General features: G+C 53.1%; 2 protein-coding genes across 2 annotated transcripts; one reads left to right on the top strand and one right to left on the bottom strand.

The window, feature by feature from the left end:
* The first annotated feature begins 9,089 nt into the window (after positions 1–9,089).
* On the top strand, positions 9,090–11,981 carry GP1BA (glycoprotein Ib platelet subunit alpha). Its single transcript, XM_010364214.2, has 2 exons — positions 9,090–9,187; positions 9,407–11,981. Exons 1-2 carry the CDS (start codon positions 9,107–9,109, stop codon positions 11,513–11,515), a joined length of 2,190 nt encoding a protein of 729 aa, XP_010362516.2. The 5' UTR covers positions 9,090–9,106; the 3' UTR covers positions 11,516–11,981.
* Positions 11,982–14,273: 2,292 nt separating this feature from the next.
* SLC25A11 (solute carrier family 25 member 11) lies at positions 14,274–17,051 on the bottom strand. The gene is made up of 8 exons (XM_010364207.2): positions 16,793–17,051; positions 16,036–16,188; positions 15,745–15,951; positions 15,478–15,568; positions 15,305–15,395; positions 15,120–15,219; positions 14,989–15,040; positions 14,274–14,861 (listed from the first exon to the last, which is right to left on the bottom strand). The coding sequence occupies exons 1-8, from the start codon at positions 16,885–16,887 to the stop codon at positions 14,706–14,708; spliced, it is 945 nt and encodes a 314-aa protein (XP_010362509.1). The 5' UTR covers positions 16,888–17,051; the 3' UTR covers positions 14,274–14,705.
* Positions 17,052–17,060: the final 9 nt, after the last annotated feature.

Here is a 17,060-nt window from a genome sequence, read left to right as displayed (position 1 = left end):
TGTGTGGGAGACCAGAGTTTTACTGTTACTCAAATCAGTCTCCCTGAGCATTCGGGGATGAGAGTTTTTAAGAACAACTTGGTGGGTGGGGGAAAGCCAGTGAGCCGGGAGTGCTGACTGATCAGGTCAGAGATGAAAATATGGGAAGCTGAAGCTGTTCTCTTGTGCTGAGTCAGTTCCCGGGTGGGGGCCACAAGATCAGATGAGCCAGTTGATTGATCTGGGTGGGGCCAGCTGATCCATCAAGGGCAGGGTCTGCAAAATACCTCAAGCACTGGTCTTACGGGCAGTCCAGGGAGGGTCAGAATCCTGTGGCCTCCAGCTAGCTAGCTAGCTTGCTTTTTCTTTCTTTCTTTCCTTCTTTCTTTCTTTCTTTCCTTCCTTCCGTCCGTCCGTCCGTCCTCCCTCCCTCGCTCCCTCCCTCCCTCCCTCTCTCTCTCTCTTTCTTTCTTTCCTCTCTCTTTCTCTCTTTCCTTTCCTTCCTTTTCTTTCTCTCTCTCTCTCTCTCTATTAAGACAGAGTCTTGCTCTGTCAGCCAGGCTGGAGTGCAGTTGGCGCCGTCTCGGCTCACTGCAACCTCCGCCTCTGGGGTTCAAGCAATTCTCCCATCTCAGCCTCCCGAGTAGCTGGAATTGCAGGTGCCCACCACCACGCCCAGCTAATTTTTATATTTTTAGTAAAGACAGGGTTTCACCATGTTGGTCATGCTGGTCTCAAACTCCTGACCTCAGGTGATCCGCCCACCTCAGCCTCCCAAAGTGCTGGGATTACAGGCGTGAGCCACTGGCGCCCAGCCTCCTAAACCACAATTGCTAATCTCGTGGTACTTTGTTAGTCCTACAAAGGCAGTCTAGTCCCCAGGCAAGAAGTAGGTCTGTTTTGGGAAAGGGCTGTTACCGTCTTTGTTTTAAACTATAAACTATAGGCTGGGTGTGATGGCTCACGCCTGTTAACTATGAACAATAAACTCAGTTCCTCTCAAAGTTAGCTCAGCCTATGCCCAGGAAGGAAGAAGCACAGCTTAAAGTTTAGAAGCAACATGGAGCTGGTTAGATCTCTTTCACTGTCTCAGTCATCATTTTGCAAAGGTGGCTTCAACAACAGGAAGAATATTAGGGAAGGAATTATTTTATTTTATTTTATTTTAATTTATTTTATTTTATTTTATTTTATTTTATTTATTTTTGAGACAGGGTCTCACTGTGTCACCCAGGCCAGAGTGCAGTGGTGCAATCATGGCTTACTGCAGCCTCGACCTCCTGGGCTCAAGCAATCCTCCTACCTCAGCCTTTCGAGTGGCTGGGAGGTGGAGACAGGAGGACTGCTTGAGCCCAGGAGTTCGAGTCCAGCTTGGGTAACATAGTGAGACTCTGTCTCTACAAAAAATTTTTTAAAATAGCTGGGCATAGTGGCACATGCCTGAGGTCCCAGCTACTTAGGAGACTGAGGTGGGAAGATCGCTTGAGCCTGGGAGGTTGAGGCTGCAGTGAGCCATGATGGCACCACTACACTCTACCCTGGGTGACAAAGTGAGACCCTGTCTCAAATCAAACCAAACCAAGCAAACAAAAAACACAGAAAGCTATCTCCAAAATGGCACCACATCCAGATGGGTTTATAGGTGAACTCCACCAATCTATATAGAACAGAAAATCCCTATCTATAACTGTTCCAGAGAATATAGTTTTCCAATTTACAAGGCTGGCATAATTCTGATCATAAAACCAAACAACCAAACAAACAAAAACAGACAAAGATCCCCAAAAGAGATCTATAAGCCACTCCTATTTTCTAACTTAGATGCAGAAGTCCTAAATAAAATGTGAGCAGGCCAGACACGGTGGCTCACGCCTGTAATCCCAGCACTTTGGCAGGCCGAGTGGATCACGAGGTCAAGAGATCCAGACTAGCCAGGTGCAGTGGCTCACCCCTATAATCCTAGCACTTTGGGAGGCTGAAGCAGGCTGATCACCTGAGGTCGGAAGATCAAGACCAGCCTGACCAACAATGGAGAAACCCTGTCTCCATTAAAAATACAAAATTAGTCAGGTGTGGTGGTGCATGCCTTTAATCCCAGCTACTTGGGAGACTGAGGCAGGAGAATCGCATGAACCCAGGGGTGGAGGTTGCAGTGAGCCGAGATCACGCCATTGAACTCCAGCCTGGGCAACAAGAGCGAAAAAAGAGATTGAGACCATCCTGGCCAACATGGTGAAGCACCCTCTCTACTAAAAATACAAAACATTAGCCAGGTGTGGTGGTGTGCCTGTAATCCCAGCTACCCGGGAGGCTGAGGCAGGAGAATTGCTTGAACCTGGGAGGCAGAGGCTGTAGTGAGCCGAGATCGTGCCACTACACTCCAGCCTGGCAACAGAGTAAGACTGTCTCAAAAAAAAAAAAAAAAAAAAAAAAGTGAGCAAATCAACTCAGAATTATATTGACCAAGTAAGGTTAATTCCATGGACTCAAAGATGCAAAATTTGAAAATGTGTTAATACAATTCAGGGCGTGACACAATGGCTCACACCTGTAATCTCAACACTTTGGGAGGCTGAGGCAGGCAGATCCCTTGAACTCAAAGTTCACAACCAGCCATAGCAAAACCCATCTCTACAAAAAATACAAAAACTACAGACATGGTGGCATGTGCCTGTAGTCCCAGCTTCTTGGGAGGCTGAGGTAGGAGGACTGCTTGAATCCAGGAGGCAGAGGTTGCAGTGAGCTGAGGTCGTGCCACTGCACTACAGCCTGGGCAACAGAGCCAGAAGACTAAATAAATAAATAAATAAATAAATAAATAAATAAATAATCAGGACATTGATATCTGAAGAAAGTAAAACATAGGAGCACTTTAGTAGGTGCCAAAGCATGTGAGTCTATGTTTGTAAAATCCTTCAACTTCAGAATCTTTGGAGAAGTGGAGCATGCTTCAGCTTTCCTAGCTGGAAATGCCAGACACCTGCTTTCCCAGACTCTCTTGCAGCTGGGTCACAGACACATGCCCAATCAGACTCACCCAGACTTTGTTTCGTTTTGTTTTTTCGAGATGGAGTCTCACTCTGTCACCCAGGCTGGAGTGCAATGGCGCGATCTTGGCTCACTGCAACCTCCACCTCCCGGGTTCACGTGATTCTCCTGCCTCAGCCCCCTGAGTAGCTGGGATTATGGGCGTGCACCACCACGCCCGGCTAATTTTTATTTTTAGTAGAGACGGGGTTTCACTATGTTGGCCAGGCTGGTCTCGAACTCTGACCTCAGGTGATCCACCTCCCTCGGCCTCCCAGAGTGCTGGGATTACAGGTGTGAGCCCCCATGCCTGGCCCAGACTTGGAATTGGGAGCTAGTATCACAAAGGAATAGGGATGGTGTAGGATTTTGTCTGCAGCAGGTGCTGTTGTGATAACACTGTTTCTGGCTCAGTAGCTCGAGTTCTACACGATTCCATAACCTGGTCTTGCAGCAGGAGCAGAATTTTGCTCACCAGACTGGTTCTGCAGCCTGGTTCTGGGCACTGTTCCTGGCTGCATAGCTCCATGTCTGCTTCTCCAGGCCTCCCTGGGAAGTCTTTGAAGTGGCCAGGGTTTTTTTGTTGTTGTTGTTTTGTTTTGTTTTGTTTCTTTTTTTGTTTTTTCACCCATGACACTGTCCCAGGAGGTCCTGAGAAAATGTGCCCCACAGGCCGGGCACAGTGGCTCATGCCTGTAATCCCAGCACTTTGGGAGACCAAGACGGGCGGATCATGAGGTCAGGAGATGGAGACCATCCTGGCTAACACGGTGAAACCCCGTCTCTACTAAAATACAAAAAAAACTAGCCGGGCGTGGTGGCGGGCGCCTGTAGTCCCAGCTACTCGGGAGGCTGAGGCAGGAGAATGGCGTGAACCCGGGGGGCGGGGCTTGCAGTGAGCTGAGATCCGGCCACTGCACTCCAGCCTGGGTAACAGAGAGAGACTCCATCTCAAAAAAGAAAAAAGAAAAAAAAAAGGAAATGTGCCCCACCAATGTATTTTTAATGAATTCCTTTGCAGCCTAAATTAGGCAGACCATTTTCCGTTGCTTACAACTAAACATTCTGATACAGTAAAATGCCCTCAAAAATCAACAGCAGACTGGGCGCAGTGGCTCAGACCTGTCATCCCAGAACTTTGGGAGGCCGAGGTGGGCAGATCACTTGAGAGCAGGAGTTCAAGACCAGACTGGCCAACATGGTGAAACCCCATCTCTACTAAAAATACAAAAATTAGCCCAGCATGGTGGTGTGCACCTATAATCCCAGCTATCTGGGAGGCTGAGGCAGGAGAATTGCTTGAACAGGTTGCAGTAAGCTGAGATCATGCCACTGCACTCCAGCCTGGGTGAGTGTCAAAAAAAAAAAAAAAAAAAAAACCAACAGCCTTGGGGCTTAGGGTCCTTATTTAATTTCCTGGCTTCTCTCTAGACAATCTTCTACCTCACTTTCTATACTACCTTGTTTTCTCCACATTTTGCAATACCTTTGCAGCTGGCAAATTATATAAATAGCAAATCTATGGATTAACTGCATCTGGCTTAAAGGTCTGTCCCTTGTCCAGTCACCAGCTGGAAGCAGATAGGGGCAGGCTCAGGCAGCTGTCTGGAGCTCCTACTGGGGAACAGTGCAGGGCACATTCTCATCACAGAAGGGGCAATGGGCCAACAGGCGGGGCATGGTGTCTGACTTTCTGTAATAGACATTTAACCTCGTCTTGAGAAGTCAGAAAAGGCTTTCCAGAGGAAGGAGTTCTGAGCTGGAACTTGCCAAATAAGTAAAAGTTAGGCAGAAGGGGATAAGTTTGAAGAAAAAGTTCAGGCACAGGAGAGAATGAACAAGAGTAAGGGTAGAGTGGTAACTGATGGGGCTGGACACGCAGGCAAAGGTGAAGGTGAGATCTTGCAGGATCCCACAGGCCACGTTGGGAGCTTTCGACTTCCTCCTGAGATGTATAAGGAGGCATTGGTGACTTTATTTATTTATTTAGAGACAGAATTTCGCTCTTTCACCCAGGCTGGAGTGAGGTGGCGTGATCTCAGCTCACTGCAACCTATGCCCCCAGGGTTTAAGCGATTCTCCTGCCTCTGCCTCCCTAGTAGGTGGGACTACAGGCACCCGCCACCACGCCTGGCTAATTTTTTGTATTTTTAGTGGAGACGGGTTTTTGCCATGTTGGCCAGGCTGGTCTCAAACTCCTGACCTCAGGTGATCCACCTGCCCTAGCCTCCCAAACTGCTAGGATTACAGGTGTGAGCCCATTGGTGAATTTCTTTCTTCCCTTTTTTTTTTTTTTTTTTTTTGAGATGGAGCCTTACTCTGTCACCCAGGCTGGAGTGCAGTGGCCGGATCTCAGCTCACTGCAAGCTCCGCCCCCCGGGTTTACGCCATTCTCCGGCCTCAGCCTCCCGAGTAGCTGGGACTACAGGCGCCCACCACCTTGCCCGGCTCGTTTTTTGTATTTTTTAGTAGAGACGGGGTTTCACCGTGTTAGCCAGGATGGTCTCGATCTCCTGACCTTGTGATCCACCCTCCCGGGTTCACGCCATTCTCCTGCCTCAGCCTCTGGAGTAACTGGGACTACAGGCGCCCGCCACCTCGCCTGGCTATTTTTTTGTATTTTTTGTAGAGACAGGGTTTCACCATGTTAGCCAGGATGGTTTCCATCTCCTGACCTCATGATCTGCCCGCCTCAGACTCCCAAAGTGCTGGGATTACAGGCGTGAGCCACGGCGCCCGGCCTCATTGGTGAATTTCAAGCAATGGAAGGATATGAGCAAATGTGAAGATCTGAAAGACCACTCCAGTGGAGAATAAAGAGAAGAAAGGGAATTGGGAAGTGGGGAGACCAGCAAGGAGGCTGTTGCAGGGAAGCAGTAGCGAGAAGATGGTGCCCTGGGCGGAGCATGGTGGCTCACGTCTGTACTTCCAGCACTTTGGGAGGCCGAGGTGGGAGGATTGCTTGAGCCCAGGAGTTTGAGACCAGCCTAGGCAACAAAGGGAGACCCTGTCTCTAGAAAAAAAAATTAGACAGGTGTGGTGGTGCGCGCCTGTAGTCCCAACTTCTTGGGAGGCTGAAGCGGAAGGATCCCTCGGGTCTAGGAGTTTGTTGTTGAGTGAGCCATGATTGCGCCACTCCATTCCAGCCTGGGAGACAGAGCAAGGGAGACCAGCCTGGACAACATGGTGAAACCCTGTCTCTACTAAAGATACGAAAAATTAGCCAGGCATGGTGGTACGCACCTGTAATTCCAGCTACTCAGGAGGCTGAGGCAGAAGAATCGCTTGAACCAGGGAGGCAGAGGTTGCAGTGAGCCGAGATGGCACCATTGCACTCCAGCCTGGGTGACAGGGCAAGACTCCATCTCAAAAAAGGGAAAAAAAAAAAAAAGAGAGAACATGAAGAAGAAGAAGAATAAGAAGAAGGAGGAGGAGGAGGAGGAGGAGGAGGAGGAGGAGGAGGAGGAGGAGAAGAGAAAGAAAGAAGAAGAACAAGAAAGAAGAAAGGAGGAAAAGGAGGAAGAAGAAGAGGAGGAGGAGGAGGAAGAAACAATAACAACCTTGGACTAGGAATGCTGGGAGGATGGTGTGGATGGAGAGTAGATTTGAGAGAGACGGGAGATAAAATCAGCAGGACTTGGTGATGGGGATGAAAGACAGGAGACATTAGAGATGGCTACTAGGGATTGTGTCTGTGTTGATTGATTGGTTAGGTAAATGAGTGAATGATGGTGCCATTCACCAGGTTAAGCAACACAGGAGGAGAAGCCATCTGGAGAGAAATGATGACTTCAGCTTTGAACATACTGTTTTGGTGTCTGTGGGACATCCAAGTAGAGATGTCCAGAAGGCAACTGTACATATGTGCTTGTGTCTCAGGAGAAGGGTCTGGACTAGAGACATAGATTTGAGAATCATTAGGTTGTAGGTGGTGGTTGAAGGCAAGGGAATGGATGAGGATAATCTCAGGTGGTTGCATAGCATAAGGAAAGAAGAGAAGGCCGGGCACGGTGGCTCCTGCCTCTAATCCCACCACTTCGGGAGGCCAATGTGGGTGGATCACTGGAGGTCAGGAGTTCGAGACCAGGCTGACCAATATGGTGAAACCCCATCTTTACTAAAAATACAAAAATTATCTGGGCATTGTGGTGCGTGACTGTAATCCCGGGTACTTGGGAGGCTGAGGCAGGAGAATTGCTTGAACCCGAGAGGCGGAGGTTGCAGTGAGCCGAGATCATGCCACTGCACTCCAGCCTGGGAAACAGAGCAAGACTCTGTCTCAAAAAAAAGGGAAAGAAGAGAGCCTAAGCACAGACTCTGGGGGCAGGTTAATTGTTCAGGAAAGGCACAGGAAGGGGAATCTGTGAAGGAGACTGAGAAGGCCCAACCAAACAGGTAAGAAGAAAACTAAGAAAATTACAGGGTCATGTGTCACAGAGGCCAAAAGGAGAATCCCAAGGGGTGAGTGGCCATGGGTATGTGGGCTGCTGAAATAAAGTAAGATCACCGTGGAGAAGTGTCCCATGGACGTAGAGAAGGGAGGGCATTAAAGACCTTGGTAAGAACCGAGTCAATGGAGTAGCGGGGGAAAGAAATCAGCATAGACTGGGATGAGAAGGCAGAGAGAAAGGTGGGAGAGAATTAAAAGTAGGCAACTGAGGTCGAGGCGGGCGGATCACGAGGTCAGGAGATGAAGACCATCCTGGCTAACATGGTGAAACCCCATCTCTACTAAAAAAAATACAAAAAATTAGCCGGGCATGGTGGCGGGCGCCGGTAGTCCCAGCTACTCGGGAGGCTGAGGCAGGAGAATGGCGTGAACCCGGGAGGTGGAGGTTGCAGTGAGCCGAGATGGTGCCACTGCACTTCAGCCTGGGCGACAGAGTGAGACTCCGTCTCAAAAAAAAAAAAAAAAGTAGGCCGGGCGCGGTGGCTCAAGCCTGTAATCCCAGCACTTTGGGAGGCCGAGGCGGGCGGATCACGAGGTCAGGAGATTGAGACCATCCTGGCTAACACGGTGAAACCCCGTCTCTACTAAAAAAATACAAAAAACTAGCCGGGCGAGGTGGCGGGCGCCTGTAGTCCCAGCTACTCGGGAGGCTGAGGCAGGAGAATGGCGTAAACCCGGGAGGCGGAGTTTGCAGTGAGCTGAGATCTGGCCACTGCACTCCAGCCTGGGTGACAGAGCGAGACTCCTTCTCAAAAAAAAAAAAAAAAGGCCGGGCGCGGTGGCTCAAGCCTGTAATCCCAGCACTTTGGGAGGCCGAGACGGGCGGATCATGAGGTCAGGAGATCGAGACCATCCTGGCTAATACGGTGAAACCCCGTCTCTACTAAAAAATACAAAAAACTAGCCGAGCGACGAGGCGGGCGCCTGTAGTCCCAGCTACTCGGGAGGCTGAGACAGGAGAATGGCGTGAACCCGGGAGGCGGAGCTTGCAGTGAGCTGAGAGCCGGCCACTGCACTCCAGCCTGAGCGGCAGAGCAAGACTCCGTCTCAAAAAAAAAAAAAAAAAAAAGTAGGCAATTCTCAGAATGCAGCTGTGAAGAGGAAGAGAAGGTGGCATCTGGAGAGGCTTTTTTGGTTTTAAGATGGAGTTTCGCCCTTGTCACCCAGGCTGGAGTACAATGGCACGATCTCGGCTCACTGCAACCTCCTTCCACTTCCCGGGTTCAAGTGATTCTCCTGCCTCAGCCTCCCGAGGAGCTGGAATTACAGGCATGCGCCACCATGCCTGGCTAATGTATTTTTAGTAGAGACAGGGTTTCCCCATGTTGGTCAGGCTGGTCTCGAACTCCCAACCTCAGGTGATCCACCCACCTCAGCCTCCCAAAGCTATGGGATTACAGGCGTGAGCCACTGTGCCCAGCCCTGGAGAGGTTTTTAAAAGATGGCGGAAGGCTGTTTGGAGGAGTCCACCCCCATCTCCCTTGTGTAAAAGGAAAGCGGAAGAGAGAACCACAAAGAAGGCTTGGGGGAAAGCTGTGGAGTGAGGCGATAAGGGCTTGTGTCCAAGGGATTCCTGGTCACTGGAATCCCTATCAGGCCTGCATTTCCTCCTCACCCCCATCCCCTTCCTTGCCACTGGCTTAGTCCTCCATGGGGCTAGAAGAGAGAAGGACTGAGTCGAGTGGCACCTTAGAAGACGTTGTGTGCCTTCGGAGGTCTTTCCGCCTGCCTGTAAGCCGGGGTTGGTGCTGGAGCAGGAGAGGGGTCGGAGGGAGGGGAAAGAGGGACTGGAGCTAAGCTCTGCAGGCAAGGGTGGGAGAGGGGAGTAGGGAGGACAGGAGGTGTGAACGCTGTTTCTGGAAGCGAAGCTGCAGGGGGAAGGGGGCTGGGACCTGGGGGAATGCTGCCAGGGGCTGCAGGGGGGTCCACTCAAGGCCCCCTTGCCCACAGGTCCTCATGCCTCTCCTCCTCTTGCTGCTCCTGCTGCCAAGCCCCTTACATCCCCACCCCATCTGTGAGGTCTCCAAAGTGGCCAGCCACCTAGAAGTGAACTGTGACAAGAGGAATCTGATAGCGCTGCCTCCAGACCTGCCAAAAGACACGACAATCCTCCACTTGGGTGAGAACCTCCTGTACACCTTCTCCCTGGCATCCCTGCTGCCTTTCACTCGCCTCACTCAGCTGTACCTAGATAAGTGCGAGCTCACCAAGCTCCAGGTCGATGGGACACTGCCAGTGCTGGGGACCCTGGATCTATCCCACAATAAGCTGCAAAGCCTGCCCTTGCTAGGGCAGACACTGCCTGCTCTCACCATCCTGGACGTCTCCTTCAACCAGCTGACTTCGCTGCCTCTTGGTGCCCTGCATGGTCTTGGCAAACTCCAAGAGCTCTACCTGAAAGGCAATGAGCTGAAGACCCTGCCCCCAGGGCTCCTGACGCCCACACCCAGACTGGAGAAGCTCAGTCTGGCTAACAACCACTTGACCGAGCTCCCCGCCGGGCTCCTGGATGGGCTGGGGAATCTCGACACCCTCCTCCTCCAAGAGAACTCGCTGTATACGATACCAAAGGGCTTTTTTGGGTTCCACCTCCTGCCTTTTGCTTTTCTCCATGGGAACCCCTGGTTATGCAACTGTGAGATCCTCTATTTTCGTCGCTGGCTGCAGGACAATGCCGAAAATGTCTACGTGTGGAAGGAAGGTGTGGACGTCAAGGCCATGACCTCTAACGTGGCCAGTGTGCAGTGTGACAATTCAAACAAGATTCCTGTCTACAAATACCCGGGAAAGGGATGCCCCACCCTTGGTGATGAAGATGACCCAGGCCTATATGATTACTACACAGACGAGGACACTGAGGGTGGTGAGGTGCGTGCCACAAGGACTGTGGTCAAGTTCTCCACCAAAGCCCATACAACTCCCTGGGGTCTATTCCACTCATGGTCTACTGCTTCTGTAGACAGCCAAATGCCCTCCTCCTTGCATCCAACACAAGAATCCACTAAGGAGCAGACCACCTTCCCAACCAGATGGACCCCAGATTTCACACTTCACACGGGATCCGCCACATTCTCCAAAACTCCAAAATCCACTACTGAACTGACCGCAAGCCCGACCACCTCAGAGCCCACCCCAAGCCCAACTACCCCGGAGCCCGCCCCAGAGCCCGCCCCAAGCCCGACCACCCCAGAGCCCACTCCAACTCAGACCACCCCAGAGCTGGCCTCAAGCCGGACCATCCCAGAGCCGGAGCCCACCCCAAGCCCAACCACCCCAGAGCCCACCCCAAGCCCAACCACCCCGGAGCCCACCCCAAGCCCGACCACCCCGGAGCCCACCCCAAGTCAGACCACCCCGGAGCCCACCCCAAGCCCGACCACCCCGGAGCCCACCCCAAGCCCGACCACCCCGGAGCCCACTCCAAGTCAGACCACCCCAGAGCTGGCCTCAAGTCGGACAATCCCAGAGTCCACCACAAGCCTGACCATTCCGGAGTCTGCCACAAGCCTGATCACTCCAAAAAGCGTCATATTTTTGACTACCACAAAACCCGTATCACTCTTAGAATCCACCAAAAAAACCATCCCTGAATTTGATCAGCAACCAAAGCTCCGTGGGGTGCTCCAAGGGCATTTCGAGAGCTACAGAAATGACCCTTTCCTCCACCCCGACTTTTGCTGCCTCCTCCCCCTGGGCTTCTATGTCTTGGGTCTCCTCTGGCTGCTCTTTGCCTCTGTGGTCCTCATCCTGCTGCTGACCTGGGTCAGGCATGTGAAACCACAGGCCCTGGACTCTGGCCAAGGTGCTCCTCTGGCCACAGCCACACAAACCACACATCTGGAGCTGCAGAGGGGACGGCAAGTGACGGTGCCCCGGGCCTGGCTTCTCTTCCTTCAAGGCTCACTCCCCACTTTCCGCTCCAGCCTCTTCCTGTGGGTACGGCCTAATGGCCGTGTGGGGCCTCTAGTGGCAGGAAGGAGGCCCTCAGCTCTGAGTCAGGGTCGTGGTCAGGACCTGCTGGGCACAGTGAGCATTGGGTACTCTGGCCACAGCCTCTGAGGGTGGGAGGCTTGTGGACCTTGAGAGAGGAGCCTATTGGCTCTTCTATCGAATCTAGTTGGGGGTTGGGGGGATGAGGAACACAGAGTCATGGGGGAGGGGTCTTAATTCCTTTTTCTGTATCAGAAGCCCTCTCTTCACACCACAGGCACACAACTTCAGTCCCAGCAAAGCAGAAGGGGTAATGACATGGAGTTGGGTGGGTCACAGGACAAAGCTCCCGATGCTGCATGGGGCGCTGCCAGACCTCGCCGTGAATCATTTTGGCAGAATACAGCATGGTTCCCACGTGCATCTATGCACAGAAGAAAATCTGGAAAATGATTTATCAGGACGTGAGCACTCATTGTGTCTGGATGTTACAAATATGGGTGGTTTTATTTTCTTTTCCCCTGTTTAGCATTTTCTAGTTTTCCACTATTATTGTACATTATCTGTATAATAAAAAATAATTTTAGGTTTGGGAGTGATGGCTCATGCCTGTAATCCCAGCACTTTGGGAGGCCAAGGTGGGTGGTTTGCCAGAGGTCAGGAGTTCGAGACCAGCCTGGCAAACATGGTGAAACCCTGTCTCTACTAAAAATACAAAAATTAGCCGGGCATGGTGGTGCACACCTTTAATCCCAGCTACTCGGGAGGCTGGGGCAGGAGAATCACTTGAACCTGGGAGGTGGAAGTTGCAGAGAGCCAAGATTGTGCCACTTAACTCTAGCCTGGGTAACAGAGTAAGGCTCCATCTAAAAAAAAAAAAAAAAAAAAAAAAATGCCTTCTGGCCAGGTGCAGGGGCTCACACCTGTAATTCCACACTCTGGAAGGCTGAGGCGGGTGGGTTGCTTGGGCCCAGGAGTTTGACACCAGGCTTGGCAACATGGCAAAATCTGATCTCCACAAAAAATACAAAATGTCAGCCAGGTGTGGTGGTGTGTGCCTGTGGTCCCAGGTACCTGGGTGGCTGAGGAGGGAGGATCACCTAAGCCTGGGAGATGGAGGCTGCAGTGAGCCCTGACTGTGCCACTGTACTCCAGCCTGGGTGACAGAGTGAGAGCCTGTTTCAAAACAACTCGGTTTCTTTTGGTGAAGAGTGCCTGGGGCACCTGTCATGAGAATTCACAAGGCTCCAACTGCCCCTACACTGGTCACAACTTATCCAATAGACCTTCAGTTATAGCCTGCACTTCCCCTGCCTGGGGTGCCTCCTTCTCTCCTCCAGGGCTGGCCACCCACCAGGCCACCTTAGGCATCAGATCCAGCTCAAAAATTGTCGTCTTCCTGGAGTTTAACGACAACTGCTGACACCCACCTGGCAGCAGCCTGTAGTACTAGGGGCAAAGGTGGGTGCCTGCTTTGCACCTGCAGTCTCAGAAGTGCAGCTCTCACTGCCCAGGTCAGCAGGACAGCAAGGGGTGGGCCTTGCAGCATGCACCATTTGGTGAGTGTGACTGAAGAGTCTTGGGTTTCCTGCTCTCAGGCTGGGACACAGGCAAACGGAACCCCATTTTTCTCATCAATCCTGCCATTCCCTAAACACACTGGTGTGGCTTCCTCTCCTGCCTTGTCTCCAGCCCAATCCAGGGCTTGGGACCCACAGAATGGGACCATGGAGACCCCCATCCCCCTCCAGATGGTCCCGGAAAATCTCCCAAACCTGAAAGTCTGACTGCATCTCTCCCCAGGTGGAGGACCAACTCCTGAGCTTGGCAGTCAGGGAGTGCCGTGCACTGTCCCCATCTGACAGTCCAGCTTCATCTCAAGGCAGATCACAGCCTGTGCTCCAACTACCACAAGCCTATAGATCACCTGCTCCCCGACAGTGTTTTACTCTAGGCCTTTGCCCTCAGTCCAGCCAGGTGTGCTGTCCTTGCCCCCTCCCCAGCCAGTATAACCACTCAGTGTGCAAGTCACTTCTCCCAGGTGAGGTCAGGTGCTTTCCAGGTTACCCTGCAACACTATTGCTACACTCAGTTTCCCAACTGCTCCTGTATAATCTTGCCTTCCGGACTAGAAACTCCTTAAGGACAAGGTCTAGGCTTCAAGTGTCTCACAATAGCCACTAAGGCCCAGGACAGAGTGTACACGGAGGAAGCAGCAGGGGTGCCACGATGCTGAGCTCCACCTCTTCTGCTGATGAGGCTCTGCCAAAGGGACAGCTCCCACCTGCTGCCTGCCTGTCCCCTAGCCTGGCCAGCACTCCTCAGTTTGACCTTCCCAAGCTCTTTTATGCCCCCAAGAGGTTTTAAGGCTCCTTGAGGGCTGGCCTGGGAACCACACATCTTCTAAAGAAACGGATAAGGTTCTCACTCTCCCCAGCCAAGGACCCAGATCAGGTCTCTGGCCAGCATCCCCCTTTCCTCAAGCTTCCAGTGCCCACCCACTTAAGCCCTGGCCCTGCACGCGCACTACCTCCAGCCACAATGGTCTGACTTCCTCTCTGAGTCTCTTTATTTCCTCCCTCTTTAGGCTGCAGAAACAGTCATCAGACTGAGGGGCTTTTCCTGGGGATTATGTGAAATGATCTGTGCGTCTGTGGCATTCTTGGGCAAGTGGCTGGAGGAAACACGCCGGGCCTGGGATTTGAGTTTTTCTAGCCCTGTCAGCTGCTGTGGCATGACAGATTTACAGCATTTGCATAAAACCAGTGGCTGCTTTTTCTTTAACCATTTTTCTTAAAAACTCCAGTTCCTATTCTCCAGGGGCACCAGCTTCTTTGTCCAGTCTCCTCCCCTCTCCTAACCACCCCCCAGACTCTCCAGATTTGGGGCTGGTGTCATCAATCCGATTTATTAAGTCCTCAGTGAGGGGGAGGAAGGGCCACATCTCCCTCTGGAGGTCCTTTGACCATCTTGATGGCTTCTGCTCCTCCCTGTCCCCTCAGTTCTGCCTTGGTTTCCCCACTGAGAAAGGGGATCTTCTGCTGTCCTGTGTGCCCTGAAACTAAAACCCAGGGGGAGGCCAGAAATCCTCAGGAAGTTTTCCAGCTCCCTGCAAGAATAGCCAGGGACAGAGAAATCACAGGATCAGGACGAGCAGGGCAAGCTGGAGCACGGGGTAGAACAGACCAAGTCCTTTACCGCAGAGGAAGAAACCACACTGTGGAAGGGAAATAAATAGAGGGGTCCAGGGCAGCAGAGTCCAGGCCCCCAGGGCACAGTGGCCATAGATGCAGCAGGCAAGTGGGAGCCTCTGGCCGCTTCAGCCACTGAGGAAGAGACGCTTGTAGGCCTTGTTCATCTGCTCCAAGAAGATGAAGGTGAGGACGGTGTGGGGGCCCAGGCGGGCATAGTACGGTGTGAAGCCTTTCCACAGGCTGAAGAAGCCCTCGTAGCGGACAACCTTGAACAGGACATCCTAGACACAGACAAGCAGGGCGCTGGGGCTAGGACTCTAGGGCCCCATCCCCCTTACCCAGCTGCCTTCACACCTTTCACAGGGGAGATCCGACACCCCACCCAGGCTCCCAGAATGGCTTCCTCACCAGTCCGTTCTTGTATTCCGGCTTCCCATCAATCATCCGCATGTTCTGGATTCTGAAGGGGAGGAGGCAGGGGCATGAGAGACCAAAAGGACACCTTCCCACCCACCTCCAGGACCAGACTGCACACTCACCGGGTCTTAGCAATATCCACAGGCATGGAGGCAGCAGTGGTGACAAGACCGCTTATCATGCTGGCGCAGAAGTGGCACAAGATGTTGTCAGAGAAGTAGCCTGGGGGAGGTGAGGCGGGGGTGGCAGTCAGCTCAGAGGTGGCTCAGGCCAGGCTGGGAGCTAAGGGCCCAGCTCTGGGTCTCACCTGAGTCCAGCAAGAACTGCTTGGATTGGGAGTAGGAGGCCAGCTGGGCAGCATTGACGACGACGGCCCGAGCCATGGTAGGGATGCAGCCCTGGAGGGAGGGGAGCGGGCAGGAGTCAGAAACCCCTAAAACCGGACTTCACAGCCCCCAAGTCTCCAGCCCCTCCACTCACCCGCCACAGTGTGAGGACTCCCTCTTCCCGGGTAATCCGAATCAGGGCATTAAACACATTTTTGTAGCCACGGCGCTGGTCAGGTGGAAGCCTGATGGGAAGGCAGGAAGAGGTCAAGATCAGAATAGCCCACAGGGGCCCACAGATGCAAAGAAAGGAAGGCCAGAACAGATAAAGGCTCTGCTCTAGATCTGGGATAGAAAAGTGGTCCTTTCATTCTAGATTCCAGGGAATGGGGCTGGGGTTAGGCTCAGACTTGGAACTCACCGGCCATCCGCAGTCATGCGGATAAGAGCCACTTCGGCTGGTGTTCCCACAAAGGCACCAGTGGCACCTGCGGTCATGCCAATCACAGCCTTCAGCAGAAAGCCAGGGGGAGTACCATCAGCCCCAGTCAGGCGCTCAAACAGCACGGTATAGATGCCAAGGCGGGTAGTGGTGTAGGTGGCCTGGCGCAGCAGGCCAGCTGACAGCCTGAGGAGCAGAGGGGTCAGCATATCAGGCCAAGGTCTGGAGCTACCAACCCACAGCCTACCCTCCATCCTGAGGCCCCAATACCCGGTGTAAATGCCCCTCAGGCCTTCTGCCTTCAGGATACTGGTGAGGGCATGGAAGCTGGTTTTGTACTCTCGAGTCTTGGCCCCTTCCCCGCTCAGCTGCATCCGGTTCTTCACAAGGTCCAGGGGCTGGACAAAAACCGTAGCTCCCATCCTGGGGGAAGACAGAGGTGGAGTGAAGGGCCAGGCATTCCAGATCTACCAGTGCCCACTGGAGCCTGGCAGCAAGAGGTTACAAAGGTCAGGGCCTGCCATGCGATTCAAGAATCAGGATGCTGGTGAGCACGTGTGTAACAGTCTATATGTACACCGAGTGCAACGGGTCTGAAAAGTCTAGTTGTCCAGTGGGGGCCATGCAATGAAAGTGCTCCAAGTAGCTTCATGACAGTCAAGCAGTGACCTGGGGCTGCACGCAGTCCGACACAGGGAGGGGACGAAGGGGCGTCCAAGATTTAGGACTCCAGGTAGTCCTCTAGGAGCCATTTAATGGCCTGGAACCCCCTGTAGCCCGGCCAAGCTTAGCAATGCGCTGGGAAACTCAGGTGGCCCGGCGGGGGTTGTGCAACGACCCCGCATACAGTCCAGAACGAGCCTTGCAATGGGGCCCTAGCAGCCCACTGGGGAACTCGCAATACGCTGGAGATCACGCTGACCCCGTGCCGGCACAGTTCATTGCAACAGACCCAGAGATGAACCGGGCCCGGTTCCTTGCACCCGTCCCTTCCTCCTCTTTTCCCATCCCTGGGGCCTGAGCTTACCCGGCCAGGCCCCCAAACAGGAACTTGACGGACTTAGGGGAGGTACGGGGCTTCCCGTCCATCCCGCCGGCCCCGGCACTCGCCGTCGCCGCCATCGCCACTCAATGGCCCTCGGCTCCGGGTCCCGTGCGCACGCGGCCCCGCTCGCGCCCAAGGTGACACCGCGCGCGCAACAGGGCGAGGGCGCGCGCACGCCCCTCCGGCTCTCGGGTCCGGCACCCGCTGGAAGCCAGCGCGGGCGCAGGCGCGCAGCGCAAAGGCGGCCGGG

Source organism: Rhinopithecus roxellana, chromosome 19 (genome assembly GCF_007565055.1).
Source record: "Rhinopithecus roxellana isolate Shanxi Qingling chromosome 19, ASM756505v1, whole genome shotgun sequence".
Classification (NCBI taxonomy): domain Eukaryota; kingdom Metazoa; phylum Chordata; class Mammalia; order Primates; family Cercopithecidae; genus Rhinopithecus; species Rhinopithecus roxellana.
This window is presented reverse-complemented; position numbering and strand designations above follow the sequence as displayed.